This window comes from Culex quinquefasciatus, chromosome 3, assembly GCF_015732765.1.
Source record: "Culex quinquefasciatus strain JHB chromosome 3, VPISU_Cqui_1.0_pri_paternal, whole genome shotgun sequence".
Taxonomy (NCBI): domain Eukaryota; kingdom Metazoa; phylum Arthropoda; class Insecta; order Diptera; family Culicidae; genus Culex; species Culex quinquefasciatus.
The window spans coordinates 42,903,079-42,927,470 of NC_051863.1; the positions used below are offsets into that span (position 1 = coordinate 42,903,079).

The window sequence follows — 24,392 nt, forward strand, 5'->3', positions numbered from 1 at the left end:
TTTCAGTCAGTTAGTTTAAAGCCCAAATGGGTTGAACAAAATAAAATAAAAAATTAGCTTTAGAAGTTGTCATAAACATGAGATGTAAAAGGTAGTTCTAGGTAAGGAAACAAAATTAGACAAATAAACAGATGATGACGTTCAATTATTAAAGTTCATCTCTAATTCGGCAGTTGATTTCTATAACAAAGAATGAAATTAAAATCAGGCCGATGGTAATATTTTTTAAAGTTTATTTTTCTTGATTCTACACAGTAACTAGAGGGTGACGATTCTCGAGATTTTCAATTTCCCGGGAATCGAGAGTTGAATTTTGCAATTTCCCGGGAATTCCCGCGACCCGGGAGTTTTTTTTAACTATGCCAATAGTGCCAATCATTTTTAAAGAAAAGTAATTAATGTGTTTCTTTTCAATGAATTTAGATACAATTAATTAATACTTTTTCAATCAATCAAAAAAATCAAACCATCCACATTAACGACCCCCGGGTCTTTTGTGGTCTCTATTGCAAGTTTCTGCTCGAATCTAGGAGTCCGAAGGCTTGAATGGGGAGAGCACCCAAACCTCTTTTTACTCCAAGGAACCTTCCACCCCAGTGTTTGAACTGACGACCTTTGGATTGCGAGTCCAACCGCCGCCAGTGATTCCACCGGAGTAGGCTTGGTTTGGTGTGTTGTTTGTACTTATGGCATGGAGACGACTCCTACACCTGGAAAGACTTAACGGCCTCACAACCAAGGCCGGGATCGACATTTTACTTCCTCATCCGATGGAAGGTTTTTTCAATAAAACGTTAATTGCTAGCCTCGTTATTTTCGGGAACTAACTACCTTTAATATTTTTTCTGAATCTGCAAATACAAGATCGCTTCTTTTTTTTTGGACTCATAATTATAGTTTAAAATGTTTACGAATCTTAATTCGTGATTTTTCAAAAGTTGCACAAACTTGTTTATAGATTTTTGTGATGTAAAAAAAAGCTAATATATAATTTCCCAGTATTGGGATTTTTGCAATATGATAAATTACGACTCAAAACAACAATTTAAAATTGTTTTTTTTCCTTTTTAATGTCAACTGTAAATATTAATTGACGAAATAGTTATTAAGAAAATCCGAATGTTCAAATGTGGCGGATCTTAATTTTATAAAGATTGCCAGAGTTTTTTTATTTAAAAATGAGGTTGATGCGAAACACAAAACAACTCATTGACATCGAAAAAGAAAAAAAAAAACCTTAGCATTATCAAAAAAAAAAAACTAGATTAAGAGGATTGCTATGCTCGAGAGAGGATATGTTAATTATACTTATCTTAAAAAGGATTTTCCTCTTTGAAATAATAATTAGAAACAATAACTGCTAAGTATGCTTAAGTTAAAATTTAAACTTTCTGAATAAGAAGATTAGAGATGCATTGGTTTATTTAAACTTGACCACCGAATATTAAATTTAACATCCAATGACAAAAACAATTTCGAATTAGTTGATTAGCTGATTAGTTTATATAATTTTGCTTCGATATTCATAAGCTTAAAATTTCCCGGGAGTCTCGACCAAATTTCCCGGGAATCGAGAGGTCCAAAAATGGTCGATTTCCAGGGAAATTTTTCCCGGGAATTCCCGCTCGTCACCCTCTAACAGTAACAAATTGTGTAAGTTAGAAAGGTTTAAAATTTTTAGGTGTAATTTTTCCTCTTTTATGATGTGGTATTACCTCAATTTGGACTAAAAAGGGGCAAAATACTAAAATAGTAATTTTGTACTTTATTGTTTTACTGGATACGGCAACTTGTCAGTGATGATGATTTTTTTTACTGTGCTACATCAAACTACTCCTTAGTCACCAAGCTGTGGTGACCGAGCCACTTAAGTCATTGGGTTAGTCCAGGGGTGCCCAACCTTTTGGCCCTGCGGGCCAGATCTGATTTTTCTAAAGCAGTGGCGGGCCGGAACTAATATTTGATAAAAGTTGAAAAAGTAAACAGATTTATTTCAATTGTATTTATGATTGGGTTCTTTTAAATTAAATAAATAAAAAACTTGTGTTGCAAATAAGATTCACATATCTTGATTTTAAGAATGGAAAACAAAGATAACTTTTGAACATGTGTTTATTTGACTTATTTAAAATTTGGTTTGTTTTAAATTGCTAAGTTATTGTTTTTGACGATTGCAATTAAATACCTTGATAAACTTTTTAACAAAAAACATTCCAATTTCAATGGTCGTTGCAATTTTTTTAACTTCAAATTTCTCAACAATACAATATAAAGAATCAATGAGACATGATAACATTTATTCAAACGAAATTTTCATTCGAATATCCTTTACAAAAAAAACTTTTTGGGTTGTTGTTGTGCACCTTTATTCAAATTCAAATATTTCAAAACGATTTTAAACACATACAAAATTTAAAAAGTGTAAAAAATATGTATTAAATAATTTTCAATTCGTTATTCTTAGAAATTTAAAGTGCATGAAAAAATATATTTTTTGCTCCCAGATTTCACTACTCATTTTGAGATATTTATTTAAGCTTTCTACATATTTGCAACGATCTTTTTTCAGTATGAATAATTTGCTTTTTAAAGCTTTTTTTCAAAAAAACTTTTTCACTGAAAAGTTGTTGTGGAAAAACACATAAGTTTTTGCTTACTTGGAGCCTTACATTTCAAAAGGGCACATAACTTTTGTAAACAATAGTGTATCCATTTTATTCAAATAACAGTTTACATAAGGTGTGAAAGGGACACACTCTTGGTTAAAAAAGTTATGTGCCCTATTGAAATGGCAAGCACGACTTATTTAATTAGGAAAATAGAAAAACAACTTCATTTTGAAGTAAATACAGTTAAAACTGAAAGAAATTTAAATTTAGTGTCTTTTTGTACATTTTTAGACAACAATCTTAGTTTTTTCATAGATTTTTTAATTTTACGAAATGGAAAATTTTGTTTTCTGGCACCATTTTCATTTAAAAAATATACGAATTAAATTCAAACATGAAGAATATTGTTATGATGTGTTAAAAATTGATTTGAGGCTATTTTTTTTATTCAGACAATCAATTTTAATTTTATTTATTTAATATTTCATGAACAGCCTTACGGGCCGGAGTTAGTCTTTCAATGGTCTCTTTTTCGGTTCCCGTAGACGACACTTTTGGTTTTTTGTGTTGACTGATAAACTTGTTTTGAAAATGGTGCAAAAAAAATGCAAATGGTACCACTATTCTCTCGACTCGAGGCCATTATTCTCTCGAACAAGCGCTGCCCAATTTTGGGTACTTCAACAATCAACAATGCAGACCAAACATGAAAGTTTGTGTTTTCCTCGAAAATTCCCTGCCAACTGCAAGCACTAAATCTAATAAAATTTGCTCTCTTTATTCTTGGTAACCAGGACGCAGATTTGAAATCAATCACACGATTTGACGAAAGTTGAAACCATTCAATTTCACCATAATTTCTGATGAATCCTTTTCTGTTCAAATTTTCCCGAACTTTATGCAACCTGATTGCGCCAGTTTGTCACATGTGCCATTGTGCCGACATTATTACGAATAAATTATAGTATTAGCATTAACATTTTAGCATTTGGAGGACGCCCCAACACCGGATGGCTCCACATCGTTTATACATCTGTTTGGTGTTACAGCTACAGTAGCTGTGTTAGACCCTCTACTGGATTTTTCGTTCATATTCAACATTTCAAGTATATCTATGTGCTTATCTTTCTCGTTGAGAACAAATGGGAATCGAACCCAGAAACATTCGCTTACAAAGCAAACACCGTAACCAGTCAGCCACGGCTGCTCCTTATATTATTAAGAATAAATTATAGAGTAACAAATCACAATAGAACGAAGAGTGTCAATATTGCACGGAGTTTTTTAACGGTTTTCCTTTTATGCCTCAGGTTTGAAACGAGTTTCTGTTCTGCGAACCCGGGCAGACGGTAATAACAAAATTGATACCATTTCAATAAAAAAAAATACTGTTAAAATAAAAAAAAGTGTTATAGAATCTTCTTGAAAAATCTATTTTTGCATAAAAGCTTAACAACAGTTTATTTAATCATAACAAAATTTGTTATTGGTCTGATATTGATTGAAAGCAAAAACAACTTTGGAATAACATTTTTTGTTATGGAAGAATATCTCTAACTGTTATAGGGATGAACGGATTAGTTGTCAAAATAACAAAAAATAATTACAAAGATTTGTTCGAAGAATAACTCAAAATGTTATTCGTCTGTTATTACAATAAAAAAACCAATAACAAAAAATTCATAACAATGAAAAATAAATCTTGTTATAGATAACATAACATGTTATTGGCCTAGTATTTTCAAATATCAAAAAATGTTATTCCCAAGTGATTTCCGTCTGCTCGGGAAGGCCAAATGTTGAGAAATGGTAAACGGAATGGTAAACGATGCAACCGTTTCGGAGGCTGGGTCACTGGAGTGTTAACAGATCCACAATAAATCATACGGTTTTGGGAATTAATTATTATTTATTGGAATTTTAAGCACTTTCTTCCATTGTTGTAAATCTGTGGGTTTTAAATTTCAATATATTGCAATGATTACTCACATATTAAAATTCCGGAATTGTTCACGTACCTTGTAAGCAGACTATGTTTTGCAGCAAACTCCATCGGCAAACCGTCAGAACTTATTGATGACAATATTTCACGCGATAGTTCCACACATTTTTTTTCGTCTCTTTCTCAAATGTGTCACGACACGCCACGTGTAATAAATATGGAAAAATGGACCCTCATAACCCAACCCCACTTCAATCAGGTGGAGGACAATTCAATTCCACTTTAACACGTGTGTGATGTATGTATGTTTTTTTTTGTCCTCCCTTTTCCAGCACCATCAACCCCATCCTGTACAACGTCATGTCGCACCGGTACCGGGTGGCGTTCCGGGAGACGCTGTGCGGCCGGCGGAGGGGTTTCGGAACGGGCTTTGCCCGAGACCAGTCCAGCTTCCGGGAAACGACGGTGGACGTGAACGTGGGCTGCGAAAATTCCAAACTGGTAAGTCTGGCGGCTTTATTTCGATTGGGTGAGGGGGTGAGGTTTTTGAAGGATTTTCGTGGAACGATGATACATCTCTTTTTTTGTCGAGAAGACCCGGAGGAGTTTAATCAGCCATTCGATCGTGGATTGGGACACAAAAGTTGTCATGGAGAGGAGAACTTTTCGAGCAGAGGAGGAGTGGGCTGTTAAGCTTTGATTCATTGATGACTGGTTTTGCCTTTCCCGATTTTTGGTTAAATGGCAATTCCCGGTAAAGTGAATGAACGAAGAATTTTTGAATTTTTTAATTTTTGCAATGCGTAACCAAGATGAAACTTCTTTGTTCCATATATGGCTTCATACAATTTTGCAGGCTGATCATAATAAAAGTGCTTGTGTAGGTATACTCGAAAATCTCTATACAGTACAGACTCAAAGGCCCTGGAAAAATTTCACGTCGAATATTTGAATCACAAAATAGTAGTTTATGCAACAAGTTTCGAAAACATTTTTTTCTGCATGGGTTGTACATTTATCTAACGCGGTTCACCGGGCTGAATAAATACGACGAGTGATGAGAAAATCAAGTTTTGCAACGAGTTCCATACAACATTTCAATGAATCGTATGAATGAAAAAATGTTAAAAAGTATTACTTTTCCAAAGTGCTGAACAGTAAGACTTTTCAGCATTTGTTTTGAAAAGGGATACTATTCGATTCTGTTATTTTTGGTAGAGAAAAGTAGACTGTTTTGTCGTTCGAGAATGACAGGAAAAGTAAATAGTTTCACGAAGGAATAGCAAAAAAAAAATGTTTTAAATTCCGTCGTGAAACTACTTACTTTTCTTGTCATCCTTGAATGACGAAACAGCCTACTTTTCTGTACCAAAAACAACAGAATCAAGTAGTAACTCTTTTCAAAACAAATACTGAATAGTTCAATCACTCGTTTCAAATTTCAAAAATGTAATAACTTTCAAAAAATCCACGTTAAATGCCTATTATTTAGAAACAGTGTATCTTATGAAAAAAAACATGTGCGTGTTTAGCACTTTAACGTGTAATAAATGATTTGCGATACTCAACCTATCTCAACTTTTTGCTCAATCTATGTTTAGCACAGGCAACCTCTCACGTGTGCTTGCAATCTCATTTATCATTATTTGGATTGGGGATTGAGATTTCATTTCCTACCTATGATTGCCAACGTTTCCCCCAGAGCAATAATTCTCATCAACTGAGTAGTGAGTAGTAGTGCATCGTTGCTACGGCTGAATGAAATCCTTCCTTCAAGAAGAACGCCTATCAAGTCACCAATCATCATTTTTTCCCCCACGTGTGTCTTATGATGAATCGATAGTCGACAACGTTCCTGTACATGTACGAGGTTCAAAGCCGTCAAGCCCAGCTTTTTTCATAAAGAGGCCAAGCTGGAAGAAAAAAACACAAGAAATGTTAACCCTCCCGTGTACGCGCCTTTATTGCCCTCTGACGAAGCACTATCAACCTTACTCGTTGACGAGAAACACCGGCTTCAGATGACCAGACTTTTCTGAAGGATGACTGACGCTGGAAACTTCAAGGGATGCGTGAGACTGTAACAATTTCCTACAGTGGGCGACTGTTGGTAAGGCTGCGCTTGGCATGGCAATACCGATTTACAAAAAAAAATATTAAAATTCAATTAAAAAAAACTGCAAAGCGAGAACAAATCAAATTGACTTAAATTTGAACTACAAAATTGTTTAGCAATTCCTCACGAAAACAGCATGAAGAGAATCTTAATTTGAACGCAAATGAAAGGTGATTAATTTGCCTTTCTAAGAAAAATAATTAAAAGTTTTAAAAATCTATCCTTTGATTTGAAAATGTTAAGATTTCCAGTTTTGATTTTTTTGAAAATAACATCCCTGTTTCTCAAAAAGAGAAAATGAAGAAATCGGGAAAAAATGTTTTCTTTGAAACTGCGATAATTTCAAAATATCAGCGATGACCCATACCCAAGTAACAATTTACGTTTTAATTCACTCTGGAAGAATATTTTAAGAGTCTCTGGAAAGATTCGAGCAAAAAACCGCTTTATCCTGAAAGCAGCAATAAAGAAGAGTTAAAGCAGCAATAAGTGTAAAATGGACCATTTTAGGAGGTTGTCAAGAGCGTATTTCAGGAGAGTTCTAGAGCCAAACAGTATTGCTGTTGATTTTTAACGGACTCTCCAGATACTCTCAAGAGATCTAATAGAACTTATTCTAAAGCTAATCAAATTTGTAGCTTTATTGAAGATCTCTTGGTAGCCGCAATAAAACATGATTTAAACTTTTTTATTCTTGATTAGGATAAATTATATTTTATCAAGCAAATATGGGTGCAAGATTTACTTTATTAAATCCAACTATTCTTTGAAACTTTTAACGACAAATGGTTAACTTTATTCGGTGACATGAATATAATAATTATATAAATAAGTGTTTGATTATCGATTCAATCATATTGCGAAAACCCATGCCATTAAAATTTCACCAATCAATTTCTTGAGATATCTCGAAAAAATAGACACCGAATAGATTATTCTGTCAGAATAACTCTCATTTTTCATAAAATTTAAGCAAACTTTTCTTGTTTAGCTGTAATCATCATCATGGCGTCCATCTAGGTCGCTATTTTTTTCATTTAAACATGGCGAAATTCGTTAAATCTATTTGTTCTGACTTAAAGCTATTAGAAAAACATCTTTTCTTGAGATGCTCTTGATCAAGAACAACGTTTCTTGAAAAGCTCTTGTTTAAGATTAAGCAAGGGGTTCTAGACTGGAGTGAGCTTTGACATAGTTTTAACCCAGAGTAAAATGCACAATACTGCGACCGTAGCGCATGCAAGTTTTAGCCCACTGGAGATAGATCCAAAAATCATGTGTTGGCACATTTTCGTCATTTTCGTGAATTACGAATAACGAGTTTTCGTCAAATTTGAATGAAACTAGGATTTCGTTCAGTTCACCGTTTTTATTTATTTATTACAACAGAAAAGAATACTTGTCACTTTTTTTCACTTGATGATTCGGAAACGCCTTCCAATGTTCAATGCCGGAAGCTCAGAAAGATGCACAACACTTGTTTCATCACCTTACGAATCTAAATTTGACACAATTGAATTACTAACTCACATAACAATTATGAATGCCGTATGATCTTTTTTAATTTTATAAAGAGCTTGCCTGGCACTTTAGAAACGTCTGATCTTCTTGCTGCTAAAAGTAGACTGAGTTTGACATTTGAAAGGTCAAGACAAAAAGATTTCGAATAAAGCTTTCCCTAAACAACTTGGTTTTAATACTGATTTGGTGAAGTCAATTTGATCTGGAAATATCTTCTTCAAGATAACTGTAAGTACTTAAAAAAGAGATTAATAAAACTTTGCTCCATGTTCTTCGAGAACATTTCAAGATTTTTTCAAGATAATTCTAGAACAGTATTTTGCTAAGCCCAAAAAGACTTGATAAAAGCTTTTATAAAAGCAAGACGCTTTATTCAAATGTTTTATAAAAACTGATAAAACTTAGGAGCATTTGGATTGCTACTTGGGTATACTTTTTGCCTTCCTCACTGAGGTAAGGCTATAATCCTGCTCGAAAAATGAACTTTTGAAAAACAGCTCGTAGACCTATATTCATGTATACCTATCGACTCAGAATCGAAAACTGAACAAATGTCTGTGTGTGTGTGTGTGTGTGTGTGTGTGTGTGTGTGTGTGTGTGTGTGTGTGTGTGTGTGTGTGTGTGTGTGTGTGTGCGTATTCCCCTTGGTGCTCAAAATTCTTGCCAAGTTTTCTCGGCACTGGCTGATCCGATTTGAGCCAATCTAGTTGCATTCGATCCGGTTTGGTGCCCCATACTGCACTATTGAATTGTTTGAAGATCCGATAAGTAGTTCAAAAGTTACGTATAAAAAGTGCCAGAGTTGCGAATCGGATCTCACATAAATGCATGTAAACTATGTCCAGACCCATCACCCGACCCATCGTTGGTTAGATTATCAAAAGACCTATCCAACGAGTCCAAAACATTGAAGATCTGGCAACCCTGTCTCATGTTATGACCACTTAAGTGACATTTATGTACTTTTTTGATGCCTGATCTTACCTAAATTTATGTAAACTATGTCCGGATCCATCACCCAACCCATCGTTGGATAGATCATCAAAAGACCTTTCCAATGAGTCCAAAACATTGAAGATCTGACAACGCTCAGTCTCAAGTTATGACCGACATTTGTGTATTTCTTTATTGAGAAACAAGCCTTACCCGACAAACTTTGTTCTGCCTTTTTTCGTTTGTTGACGTTTTTAACGTTTTTGCTTCTTCAGCCTCCTGTGATCTAAATTTAATTTTACGTAACTTTCTTCATATAATCTGCAGATTTTCCGGAATCGGTTCCAGAGTGGCCAAAGTTATAACTTTTTGGCGTAAGAACCTTCATTGGACTTATACGAACCCAACGCAACAAATATCACCTCGATCCGACGTTCCGTGTTGAATTGATTCGCGTTCGAACAAAACCGTCGAAATTTTTTATATATATAGATAGATAGAAGATAGATAGAAATTGTGTCCAAATCCATCATATCACCAAATGTTGGTGAAAAGTGAGGAAGGCAACAACCACATAGGCGGATTAAGTTAGTTTTTTGTTTGGGTACTAAAATTTTCGTATTTGATATACGCAATTTTTGGTACCCAAACATGTTTTTTTTAAAGTTTGTCAAAATCGAACTTTTGACAAACAAAAGTAAATGAAAAAATCGGGATTTTTTCCCATGTACAGGCATCCCACATATTCGGAACAACCACAATTTCGGAACAATTTTGTGATAATTTGTCAATAGGATGTAAAATGCAAATTTTCTGTCGACCCTACTATTTTTAGGACCTTTATTTGGACATTTTCTTGCTATTTCACTAGTAAAAGTAGTAGTTTTTAAAAAAACCTGCCTTTCAAGACAATTTTATCCAGAGCAGCAAAACACTGCCTCCAAATTGCATGTTCCATGATTGTGGAATGTTATTGTGCCTCCCACAATTGTGGAACACCTGAATTAAACTGATATTTTCACAAAAAAAAGTTATCAGACCATTCAGAAAACATTACTAAGCATGAGTTTTATTGTTTTCAGAGTGTGAAGTGATTATTTTGTAAAAAACGTTTCTTAATCCACCATTAGGTGGGTGGTGCCTTCCTCACATTTAATGAAAATAAGTTTCTGAAAAAAATATGCCTGATACAGACTTTTCCAGAAAACATGCAGACTCTCATTTGAAGCAATATGGCAACCGGGCGTTTCGCATCTGGCGTGACTCTCGCACGTAAACAAAAAGACCCGGCCTTTTGAGGTTATGCAAAAAATCACCCTTTTTTGTATCTACAAAAATCTTTTTCTTGGCATAACTTTTTAAATACTTTACTAAACAAAATAAAACTTAATAGGGTCTTAGGGGACCCCAAAACGAACAGAATAAGGCGGATCCGGCCAAAATCGGTTCTGTCAGTTCTGAGATAATCGTGTGGAAAAAAATCGTGTCTACACACATCCCCACAGACATTTGTTCAGAATTTGATTCTGAGTCGATAGGTATACGTGAAGGTATATCTAGGAGGTGTATTCAAGAAGTTCATTTTTCGAGTGATTTTATAGTCTTGCTTCAGTGAGGTGAGGAAGGCAAAAAGAAGGACTTCTGGAGAGAAAAAAAAGTTTGTTTACATCTTAAAAAAAAAGTGTACTCAATTGTTTAGACTGATTAGCTAGATTAACCAAGAACCTTATTCGAAAACCAACTCACTTAATATGAATCATAGCAACAATTTTAAAATACAAAATTAAAACTTCTATGCATAATTGAATTTTTTCGACTGATTTCTGTGTTTCTACGCATAATTGTCCCAGAGTTCCCTATTCCTCTATGTGTCCCTTACCGCCCTAGTTATTAGTTTATCACTCTTGTTTGTGATTGTGATTCTAATGCTATGCAATAGGAAAACAAGACATAACCCAAGTAACATTTTTAAACCAACTAGCCACCACGAGGTTTTATTGAGGTTTTATTGTAGCATCTTGATTGCTTAATAGTTTTATTTGGGCATTCACCGCAACCAACAAGCAAGAGCTAATTGATAGGTTCTAACAGGGTTTTATGCCTCGGACATAAAACCGGGTGGAAATAAAACCCGACTGGCTTTCAATAAGGTTTTATGAAAGTTTTAATAGAGGCTTGAAAACCAGATGGCAATGCCATGCCAAACGGTTTTATCGCATGCTTTGTTAAAACCTAGGGTGTTGTAGCTGTCAAGTGCCATGAGGCATGTAAAAAGCTCACTTGAAACCATAAGCTCCTAAAAGAGAATTTATCGTGGCCAAATAGCAGTGCATAAATATGGCGCTAAACGCGTGCTCTGATTGAATATGATTGACCGCCATCTTGATTGAAAAAATAGAAAACTGAAAAATTGGATTTAAATTTGATGAAAACACACATTTATGCTGAATTTCTGGTATGATTAATATAGCGATAGATGTTTAAAAATATTTTGAACATTTTTTTCAAAGAATTGCAATAAAATATTTTTTAACATTAAACACTATGATTACCAAATATTGATTTTTGATGAAGCAAGTTGAATTTTTTGGCTCTATCTCCCCTACATTTATCAATAAAATTTCAACCGCAGCTGAATTTGAGCCATCAATTAAGAGAAATAAGCTTTCAAACTATTTGGATTACCTCTAATATCTATTATTGCGCGTATTCCCGAAAAAGACACGCGGCATACCAGCCTCGAAACGACGCGCCGCACTTTCGGCAAATGCGCGCTGTCAAATCCTATACTGCGCGTTTTGTTTTTGTTGATCTTCTTCTTCGAATGGCATGGCATTGTTGCCGGGTATGTTTTTTATTGCACCAAAAGTATAGAAAATCGAGAAAATCGCTGGCAACAGTGTCTGCGCCACATTCTTAAATGCCGCGCGGCGTGTACCTTTGAGAGAAACGGACAATATTTATCATCGCCATTTTTGACAACCATCTTCATAATTTCATTTGGCAAGACGAAGACTTATTTTTGCCAAAATAAAACCTATTTGGCATAAGACGTTTGAAGACGTATGAAATGTCATTTTTCCATAACTCCTGACTAGGTTTTAACAAAGGTTTTATCAAGGCTTTGAGGATGTTGTTAGGATTCAGTTGCAAAGCCTTGAACTCCTATGTAGGTTTTATAAATAGGCAGTAACAACCTTTTGCGGAGGTCCTTTTGGGTTTTAAGTGGGGTTTATCACGGTTCTGGGGAGTTTGTTACGACTAAGGGGTTTTAATGTTGGTTTTGGCTGATAGGTTTTATAGCGGTTGTGACAGCTTTGATAAAGCCTAAAATGTTACTTGGGAATTCTTTGTTAAACTATTGATTTCGTGGAAGAAAATACTTGGTGGGACAATTATGCGTAGAAGTATAACGAGTTTCCGAACAAAGTACAAGATTTCTGTGTTTTACATAAAGTATACGACAAGTTAAACTCAAAAATATCAAAAAGTCTAAATCGTCAAAAAATTACATGGGACAATTATGCGTAGAACGGCAGTGTACAAAACAAAAATCGTGTGCAATTTTGAGAATATTTTAGTAATTTTCATAGTTTATCTCGTTTCAATATTTTACATAACGATTATAGTTACATGTGTGAAAAACCATATTAAATATTAACCGTCTTCTAACTTATGCAACAGACGGTGCGATAAAAATCGATGCCACCTGTAAACTGCACACCTTAAGCATGCTCCCTCAGTATTTTATCCTTCTTTTTCTTGCATTAGTGATACGTATGGGAAATACTTGTTTGGCTGGTTAAGGATTCGGTCCTATTTCCATCCAATTTGTGATTTTATTGTTTGCAAAACTTTAGTTAAGTTTTTACCCGTATTCAGCAGAATTCGCTTTTTAGAAGTGTGGTGAGGTGCTGATATTCCAACATTAGGTGCTCGATGAAAATACATGTCATTCCCCTAACGCGCGTTATGAGCGACAAACTGACGTGCCTTTCATCTCCCTTTATTGGCTAATGCAGCTCAAAACTCAAGGGTGAGGAAATTTAATCTGCTAGAAGTATATTTTATAAGCTTTTTAGAAAAAAGGGATATATTGACATCGTTGAAAAACTAGGAAGATAATTAAGTTGAGCATATTGGCGTGCTCCTTAAAAATAATAGAGCATGCAAAACTTCCATCTAATCCAACGTTCATAAAATTTGATTGGATTACAAGTATATAGCTTTACAACTTCCATGGCATGTATCAAAATAACAAATAAATATTAAATTAGGCACGCCAAACTCTCTCTCTCTTGGAAGTCCTCGTTAGAAATTTTGTTATCGCTCGTAAAGTTAAACGACTGTTGCTTCAATCTCTTCCAGCAGGCTTCACCTGAAGAAAAGCACCTCTCGCTGCGCGTAAATTTTACTCAATAAATCAACAAGGACTTGCACGATGTTTGCACAAACCCACCCACCAGCGCCGACCTGTTGGAGGATCATGAAAATGCGTAATTTCGCCGCACGAGTCAATAATCAGACCGAAGAACCGACACGAGCTCATCAATCTCTCCCTTCCAAGGGTGCTCTGTAGGGGAAAGGTGGCTTCTTCAGAAGTTGCATAAGAATGGATTAAAATCTGGAAAGTCTCTTCTTCCTTTTTTACACCTTGTTTGAAATTTTATAACTGTAAAAGTTTATTTATTTGATTGATTGTCAGCCCAACTCCCCTCTAATCTCTTGATTTGATAAACTCAAGAAGCACATAAATTCTGCTGGCGTCATCACTGCTACGCACGGCGTCGTCGTATGATGATGGATAATGTGTGCGAGTAACGCCGGGAATATGTTCGAATACTCAATCAAACTGGTTGGGAGGGGCGGGGGGCTTGCTGGATAACTTTTATTTAATTTCGCTCTGTCAACAATGAGTGGTGAGTTCTTGGGCGAAATTTAATTTCCGTTTGTCAAATCATTACAACGAGAATTCTGGCCCTGAATACAGCAATTCCCCACGAAAACAGCAGGTTTAGAAAAAAAAACAAGTTTTCTGATAAGGTTCATAAATTTTCTGGGGGACCCGACATAATTGGACGCGTTTTTTTTGGCTATAAGATGATCTACGATTGGAAAATTTTACGAACGCTTAATTGTTTACATTGACCATTTTAGTGATAAAGACAAAACTTTTTTTTTATTTGCTTCTCTCTCAGAGGCAACCTTTGTACCAATTTTCAATTTCTATGCGAAAAAAACTCCTCAAATCCCATTTTCAAATTCCCGACTTTCCTAGAAACTCAAATAACAGGTATTTCTAATCTAAATAATGATTTCAAACAAAAACTCTTTATAAAAAATGTCAATATCAATATTTAAAAAATCTGTTAATAATTTTCGTAAAACATAAACATTACAGAAAATTCCTAAAAAAAACTTCAAAAATGGAAGTAGTCATTATTTTGATTCAGAGTAGAAACAAAAACATTCAATCAGTCAGTTTGAAAAATAACCGAAAGCTTTTACAATACTTTCAATTTCAATTTTTATTTTAAAACTTGAACATCGTATAGTTTTTGATTCTTCGTTTCAACTGGAAATGGCAAAAGTTAAAGATAACTGAATTTAAAATAAAGAATTTTAAATAAACTACGATTGGATTTTATTCGATATTTATGTTTTCCGAAAACTGAAAATCATGCTTTATCAGTAGTTATTTACCCATAATCCTAAATAATTCAAGGGTACCATTTGGAAAAATAATGTTAAATGACTTAATAGATTTATTTAAACAATAAAAAAATATTATGCAAATTTGTGTCAAATGCATACTGTATTTATTTGGAATTTTAATGCCTTAAAAAGCCTTATCATTTTCAAATAGTTTGAGAATGTGAAAGAAACTTTAAATTTACAGTAAGTTTTTTTAAGAAGATGTATGTAAATTTAATTTGAAAATTGTAATACACAATTTTTGAAGAGCTAAACTATAATTTTCAAGCAAGTATGCTTAGGATTCCCGACTTTTCTCAACTTTTCACAAATTCCCGACTTTTTCCCGATTTTTTGCGGATTTTGGCGAATTCCTGACTTTTCCGATTTTCCGACTTCAGTGGCCACCCTGAGATTGTGATTTTGACCAACTTGTGCCATAATTCAAAACATTCGTTTACGAACAACTTTAATCGTAATCGTAATATTAATTAGGAACCGGTGAATTTTCATCAGTTTCTGATAAGTTCTGATTTATAGGTAAAATGTCTCAAAAAAGAGGTAATATTAAACCAACCAAATTAGACTAGACTAGATTTCCAAAGCCTCGATTACGGGAAGGTTTTTTGGCCACCATATTTTATTTAAAAATTCTAAATCACTTTAGTGTAGTTTATGGCTCAACAATCAAAAATAAGGCATGATTTTTTTTTGTGATTCGACTATCGGAAGTGATTTTTTCCAATGCCTTCGGAAAATTCAGCCTGAACTGTATAATGAGTTGGACTGACAATCCAAAGGTCGTCAGTCTGAATTCCGGGGTGGATGGAAGCTTAGGTGTAAAAAGAGGTTTGCAATTGCCTCAACAATCAAGCCTTCGAACACCTAGCTTCGAGTAGGATTCTCGCAATCGAGAATGCCAAGCCAATGCTTTAGAGCGAATAATATGATTTTTTTTGAGACTTGAAACTATTTTGTAAAAACAAGCCATATTTTCAGCAGATTCAAAATAATCCCAGACACAAGATTTCATCTCTGCATGCAAAATCTTGCCTCACCCAACCTCACGAGTTCATTAATAAAGCAAAATGTAAGCTCATTAGAGCGGCTTATTCCCATCAATTGACTTCTTAAGAGAGGCAGATAGAAAGCGGGAAATTTCTGCAGACGTTGCTTACACCTGCCGTGATTCTCATTGCCGACAAGATTGCTATTGAACACGAAGAACGCGTTATCAGACTTGCGATTGGCTTAAGTTATATTTATGGAACAAGACGGCGCACCGGGAAAGGATCGCCAGATAAGATATTCTCCACCCAGCCCAGGAGTTCGACGTGATACGGGAAAAAGGTCGAGTGCTGCACGGAACATTGTAATTTATGCTAATTGCCTCATCTATAATGCACCACATGGTAGTCGAGTACAGTGGAATGATTTTAAAAAAATATACTTTTGTTTTTGAAAGACGTTCAAAAAAGCAATAATAAAAAGATAAATTCAAAGTAAAAAAAAAATGCTAAAAGTTGCAAAAATCGAAACTCACCTGTGCGACAAAACCCTCGGTCCTTGGAAAGTAACTGTTGTTTTTCAACTCTTTTCGTTTTCTCATTTTTTTTCCAGCTCCGAGCTCGTTCCATGATGCAGTCCAAGCGTTATAAGGGTGCCCTTCACGCGACCAACAGTGTCCGCTACAGTGACAACTGCATCCGGCGGAACTCACTGCAGGTAGGGCCCCCGATAGTGACAAGGTCAACGTGACCACACGTGATGATGCGGTTATGTAAATGAGGTTATCCGCCCCCCCTTATTTTTTAATTGCATTGTCGCGCCCGTGTCATTTAGCAAAAGTGGCAATTTATCATTTAGTTTTGCACAATTTCATTTCAACCAAATTGAGTTAATCACGGTACTTGAGCGCGAATCCAGGAGGGTTTTCAGCGGTTTGACACTTGAACACGAGCTTAATGACACTGATAAAAACAGTTTTTTTTTTGCGAAAGTTAAATTTTAAGAGGCTGTTGCCAGCAACCAGCTGTCCGATCAACAAACTCAAAAAGTAAAAATTGTTGGAAATTTACTCAAAATTGTTGCAGTTTTTTAGCGTATGGATATATGAAAAAAAGTGTTTAATTTCGAGCGCCTCAACCGAAATTTTCAAGCACTAATTAATGGCCCAGAAGCCAGAACATTTGAGCCAATTGAGGTTTAGTTGTTTCACCCTTGACCTGAAGTTATGGTGGAATTTCAATTATTTTTTATTTTTTTTACTTTTTAACTCTTCTTCGAGAAAGTTTTTCTATACCCGATGAATTTTTTTCAAATTTAATATTTTATCTGGGAAACAACTTTTTAGATCATCGCAAAGTGTAATTTTTTTTAAGCTCGTCATATTTTTTTAAAGCTCCAAAAAATATTCTTTATCTTTCCAAACGGTAAAAAGTGAAAATTTCCCATAATATTTTTTAAGAAGTTCCATGCTAACTTCAGGTAAGCAAAATTTCAGGCAAGCTTCGAGAGCCACATTGCTTGAAAATTTCGTCGCTCGAAATTAAATACTTTTTAAAACAACCGTGAACCACTCTATCTCTTAGTCTTTCGAGAAGTGCTTCATTCAGTTTTAGAAAATGCAAACATTCTGAACATTCTTCGAAAACAATACCCTCAAATGCCACTGTGGGAACACTGTGTTGACTCGTCAGCACTATGGCATGCAATTAAAGCTTTTAGCAATGCACTAAAAGTGGAAAAGCTTGGAAGAGACCTAGAATTTTTTTTATGATCAAGATAAATTGATTCAATAATGCAAATCAGCGAATTTGATGGAAACAGGACAAAACCCTTTAACTGCCAAATATACGAGTATTCTACCTAGAATTGAGAGCTGAACGATAAATTATCTGACAAAAAATATCAATAAAAATGACCCACTATAGGTGAAACGGGAAGGCACCACCATATAGACACTCGAGTTTTATAACCTATTTTCCAAAAAAACGTAACTTAAACAAGTTCAGGTTTTTGAAAATGATAAATACAGATATTTCAAAAGGGCGTATTATTGAATGTTTGGCTCGTTTGAAATGTTAGTATTGATATTAAATTTTTGAAAATGTTTTTTTAAAGATCGGAAAATTTCACGAATGTTTCATATATTAACATTGTAAATTGGACCATCAGTTGCTGAGATATCGACATTAGAGAATGGTGGGTTGTTTGGGTGAGACTTAAAAAACATCAATTTTCCTGTTTTTAAGGGTCGTATCAACAAAGTTCAATAAAACAAAGTATAGAAAATTTTCTCAGCTTTTCAAAAATAATTTTTCAAAGGTGGGCAAACATGGGTACTAATTTTAAAAATGAAAAACTGTGACTTTTTCAAAAAGTTACCTGAAAATGGTTGTACAGTCGACTCTCTGGCTGTCGATCTTCTCGATATCAATAATGCTCCATGTACCGATGAATTCTTCAGTCCCTTCAAACTGCATACAGTCATGCCTCGGTTTTGCACGCCTCGGTTTTGCACTGCCCCGGTTTTGCACCGTTCAGCTGCCTCGGTTAAGCACGGCCCAGTGCTTAACTGAAGCACAGAGCTTATGGGATTTTGGCTATATGGGAGACATTGGCTATAATTCTATGAATATTCATGCAAACATCAAAAATTATAGTGTTTTGGAATCGGGATGATATCAGCTATCCATTAAAATTATAATTTCATGAAATTTTTACAAAAATACGTATTTTCCTGTATTTTGAAAATGCATATTTTTCTCTAAAGAAACCAAAAATATATTGATATTGCAATATGGGTATCAAATGATCAGGTTTTTTTTCATACATTTTGGATGTAACAATAACCTTTTTAGAAAATACTCAAAACTTTCACAAAACTACGTATTTTCGAAAAAAAATACTCAAAATTTCAATTTTTACAATATGGGTATCAAACGATCGAGATTTTTTCATACATTTCGAATGTAATAGCAACATTTTTAGAAAATACTGAAAATTATCACAAAACTACGTATTTTCGAAAAAATACTCAAAATTTTAATTTTTACAATATGGGTATCAAACGATCGGGATTTTTTCATACATTTCGAATGTATTAACAACATTTTTAGAAAATACTCAAAATTTTCACAAAACTACGAATTTTTGAAAAAAAGTACTCAAAATTACCGTTTTTACAATGTGGGTATCAAACGATCTTGATTTTTTCATACAATTCGAATTTAATAACAGCATTTTTTAAATACTCATAATTTTCACAAAACTACGTATTTTCAAAAAAAAAACTAAAAATTTCAATATTTCCAATATCCCGGAAATTGTAAAAATGGAAATTTTGAGTATTTTTTCGAAAATCCGTAGTTTTGTGAAAATTTTCAGTATTTTCTAAAAATGTTGTTATGACATTCGAAATGTATGAAAAAATTCCGATCGTTTGATACCCATATTGTAAAAATTGAAATTTTGAGTATTTTTCTCGAAAATACGTAGTTTTGTGAAAATTTTGAGTATTTTCTTAAAAATGTTATTGTTACATCCAAAATGTATGAAAAAACCCTGATCATTTGATACCCATATTGCAATTACAATATATTGTTGGTTTCTTTAGGAAAAAAATATGCATTTTCGAAATACAGGAAAAATACGTATTTTTGTGAAAACTTTCATGAAATAATAATTTTAATGGATAGCTGACATCATCCCGATTCCAAAACACTATAATTTTTGATGTTTGCATGATTTTTCGTACGATTAAAGCCAATGTCTCCCATATAGCCAAAATCCCATAAGCTCTGTGCCTCGGTTATGCACGCCTCGGTTTTGCATCCCCCATATGCGGTGCTAAACCGAGGCACGTCTGTACTTCGGTTGTCTTTATTCCTCGATATTTTCTCTTGCTTGAAGGATCTCTTCCTCGACGGTCCCTTGGATTCTACTTGCTTTAAATATCTATTCCGGTTGTCACTAATTTTACTTTCTCATGGCTTGCATACACAGAAAAAAATATGTATATTTCCACGTCATGTAAAGTATGTTTCAAATGTAAACTATGAACATGTAAAAATTAAAACATATGTAAAGTGATAAATCATATGTAAAAGGCGATCATGTAAAAACTATTTCCATGTAATTGATAAATCTCATGTAAATAGAATTGGTCTTGTCATTTATTCATAAATCTGAATCATGTAAATCCTAAATCAAATGTAAAAATGATCATATGTAAATTCGAATCATATGTACATTTTCATTGTCGCTGCTGTTCATTCAGTGACAGCTGATCAAAACAAAACAGTTGTAATGTGATGTTGTTTGAAAGCGGTTGTTTTAAAACGATTTCAATTGAATGCGCTTTTATTAATGCAACTATTCGCTCAAAATTTAATGTGAGCTGAAGTGAAAGAATCGAGTAATCTTTCCTCAGCATTTAGCGATAATTTTCATCCAAATCAAAACAAATCGTTGTTGGAAGTGTCGCCAGGAAGTTTGCTGGAGGTATGTTACCAGGTCGGTTGGCCATCAGGTGGTTCAGGATAAGTGGTCGGTAAACGTAATTAGGTGAGTATTTTAGTGTAAAATGATTGAATGGGATCCTTTTTACTAGATGTTCAAAGAGTTGACGCTGAAATCGACTAAAATCCGCTAGAATCAATCGTCGCACTTTGTTCCGAGGTTCCCGATCGAAGATCATTCGTCGTTTCCGGGAGAATAGCGGCTCTTTCTGTAGGGCGGATTTGGGTCCTTCGCCGCCCTTCTTGATCACTCTCATGCCAGAAATGCATCTGATGGACGCTGTCCAGCAGTTCCTAAGACGTGTAAGTTTGTTTTTTCTGATGTTTTGTTATGAATTTTTTAACACTTTAACAATAATTTTATTCATCCATATCGAAATTGGCATTTTGTTGATTCCAGGGCGAGTAGCCGTAAGACACATCCGCAAAACTTTCTGGTCCGATCCGGGGTTACACAACGCTAACATTACAACTGGATTTTTAACAAATTACTTAACAAAACACTTTTCTTTCATTTTTATTTACCGATGACGTTGACTTTTCTCTGTTAAATGTACGTTTAAATAATGTGGGTGATTAATTTTATAAACAATTTCAGTAGGAAGCTAAATTTATTTAGCAGTTTTAAAGAAGAGTGTAAAATTTCAACATTTCAATCAAAATTGGCCGGTAAATACCATTTCGACCTTCTTTCCAACACCCCTTCCTAATGACAGTTCATGTTGAGCTAGAAGGATGTAAACAAACCCGCGTATTTTTCTTCGTTTTCGCGTTTCACTGCGGTCGGATTTTCTCCGTCGGGAGTTTTTGTATCGGTATCGCGGTTACCACCCGGCAACAAAGTCGTCCACAATGCTGGTGCGGTACAAACGGGAAGCAGGTGAATTTTCCCCAACTGCAGAACCTGTTCAAGCGCGATTTTTAGTCGTACATCGAGGAGTTTTTTCGAACGTCCTGGAAAAATTCCGGCCGAAGGACAAGCTGAGCAAGATTTTGGCAAGTCGGTTGCTTTTGGCGTGGTGAGATACTTAATAATTTTTGTTAATAACAAGTTACTAGGGAACCCGGTTTTTTCTTCGCAGGTTGATTATTAAGAAAATCTCCAACAGGAACCCAGAAAACCAATTCACCAAGCATCAATCGGACACACCTTGCCACCCACCAACGGCTTGCTCAGCAGTTCCGGCTCAATCGGAAACAACCGGCTCGTCAAAATGTGGAGTATCCGGTGAGTTCTAGCGTGCACTATGGTTAGCCCCAAAATAACAAGTTATGTTTTTAGTAAAGCTCGCCATCGACGAGAACTAACCCCGTAGACAAAAAATCATCGGCGGACGCGCAAGAAGCAGAACACTGGAAAGGGGGTAAGTTCTCCAGTGAGACGGGCCAGTGATTGAGTAATACAAATTAGTAACCCTAAATTTCCTGTTTCAGCCCCATTTTTTGCACCGCTGAGACTTGCTAGACCACTAATCTGGTGACCACACAACCAAGGAGCGTTGACGCGGATGCTGTCCTTCGGCGGAACAAAGATTTGACGTATGTGGGATTTGGTCGCTTGATCACCGGGCCATTTGTCTAGGGCTCTCGCTCCAGGGCGTTTGGACGAGTCGCACCCAACTGCGACAGGCGAATATTCGAGCGAAGAGGATGTACAGATCGGCTCGAGTTAAATTGATCAAACTTGGAGAAGTTGTAACACGTGTGCGATCGAAGGGTGCACATTGGTGAGCCGGCGTGGTCACAGACGGCGGAATGCTGGTAGCGGAAAAGGCAAGTCGTGATTAGGAGAGGTTCTCCTGGGTCTGAAAACGATGCCAAGCGGCAGTTTAATACACACACACACACACACACACACACACACACACACACACACACTGCTCTAAGCAAAATTTCGGGGGCAATTAGTGTTCTCTCGATGAATATTTAGTCTTGCTTCGGTTTCTACACAGAAAAAAATATTCCTGTGAATTTACATTATTTATCATGTACAAAAAGGTATCATGATAAATGATGTATATTTACATTAGATTCATCGGAAATTTACATGTTTTTCATTGTAAACGATTCAATCCAAAAAATGAGAAATCGTGTAATTTTCCAATGAAACTAATGTAAACTTACCAAACAAAAAAAAAATTTTTTGCGCCGTTGAATCCAGAATCTAGTACACTATCGTTGCGTGTGTGCTCTCTTGTACTATGGTTGTTGAAATTCCGACTTTGATGCTACAAGTGAGCACACAAACATCGATATTCAGATTCAAGATTCAACGGAGCAATGAAATCCAAATTCAACTATAAATCAGATTGATTATTAAAGTGACATTAAGACTGGGGAACACACTTACAAGGGTACTACTGTAGAAATGCTGCACCTTCAAATTAATGTGCTGTACAGAGTAGGGGAACAGCATCTAATTCCAGCGTGCCTCTAATGTTGGCAGGTCAGAACTTTGACATTCAATTAAAGCTAATTTAAAGCGTTTTCAAATGAAATCGAGTGATAAATAGCTCAATAAGAAGTGAGTAAACAAGTTTCTATCAAAAGTTTTGCAAAATTAGTTATTTAAATAGTGAAAATCAGCAAATTGGATGGAGTTAGGAGCGAATGCTTAACCTGCCAAACATACGAGAACTTCCCCTACATGCCGATATGTCGTCCAGCGTGCGGTTCTGAAAGCTCGAGAAAACTTAGTTCTTCAGCAGCAGGTTGTCCTTAGGTTTGTTCTCCACCAGTTAAACTAATTATGCCTGGGTAAGAAAAGAACGGACGTGGCCTGGTCGCCATTGCGGAACATGAATAATCATGTTGTATAACGTCGACTGAGGTATCGCAAGAAGGCACAACTCAATTAAACAAACTTACTAACCTTAATTAACTCTGCAGGTGTTACTGACGCCGAAGACGTCGTAAGATCTGGTCCCCGATGACGTACAGGGAGGTCCTACGATTGACTTCCGGCGCGAGCCTTCTGACCACCAAACCAGTCCTCCATTTTGATGGTGTGCACGCTACTGGAATATCCTAACGTTCCGTTCGTTTTCAGATTTGTCGTACTTTGTCGTTACCCGTCCTTGCGGTACACGACAGGAAAGTTGACTAATTGTTGGTTCAATGCCAAAGTAGGAATTTACAGCGACTACTGTCCAGGATGTTGATGATTTCTGTAAAATCAACAGTTATTATTGTTGAGAAGATCAATAGAATTTAACATACTTACGTCATAACCCTTAAACTGGTGGCTGCAGTGGTAGCGAATAAAGGAGGCTCGACAAATCCGGAAGTAAACCTGCAACTTGGCCATTATCTCAACCGGTATGTTGTGTTTTCGTTGGACTTCTAGGACTTCTGCTGTTTCCGGGCGAATCTTTGAGCATCAGCAACGTCGGTTCCAGGAAGAGTGCGCTGATCGCTCACCAAACCCTCGAAATGTTCGTGACACGGGACTACAGCCTGCCGAAATCGCAAACAGCAAACATAAAAAACAGCTCTCGGAAACCCCTCCTAATCACTTCACTAAGCAGTGAAAAGTCCTAAATTAAACGTTATTCTTTAACCATTTTCAAATTGATTCCAATTTCAACAGCAAACTTACCTTTTTTTGAAGATAAACTACAAAATCCATAAAAACAACTGATGCGCACAAGATTTTTCGATTGCTTTGTTGAGATTGCGGTTTGTTTTGACGTTTCCCGGCCGTAGCGGACGCCGCGGCTGGGTTCATCCAGTTCATCGTGTCAGCAAAGTCTGCAAGTCTGGCAGATATTTTTTTTTTTTTTTTGAGAAAAAGTCTGTAGGCTACTTTAAGCCAAACAATGTGAATAGGCAGAAAAATATGTGTCTCTTGTTATATTTTTAAAACGATGGCAAATTATTTTGAACACATTTTAGAAGTAAATTCAAGCAAAACAATGTTATGAGGCTAAAGCCGAAGTGTAAACAAATAGTCCATCCAACTCGCTCCTACTGACGTGAGAAGGATAGACTGATTGTTTACACTCTTGGTCTTTGGCCCAATTACATTACTTAGCTTAAATTAGTTCAATAATAAG

The 24,392-nt window shown here is 35.5% G+C and overlaps 1 protein-coding gene across 3 annotated transcripts in view; it reads left to right on the plus strand.

Moving 5' to 3' along the window:
* The window catches only part of LOC6048466 (neuropeptides capa receptor), a 164,698-nt gene that overhangs the window by 127,479 nt on the left and 12,827 nt on the right, over positions 1–24,392 (plus strand). For all 3 annotated transcript variants that reach the window (XM_038260252.1, XM_038260250.1, XM_038260251.1), the window contains exons 9-10: positions 4,884–5,052; positions 16,436–16,540. In XM_038260252.1, the coding sequence (XP_038116180.1) occupies positions 4,884–5,052; positions 16,436–16,540 (274 nt within the window). The remainder of the gene's footprint in view (positions 1–4,883; positions 5,053–16,435; positions 16,541–24,392) is intronic.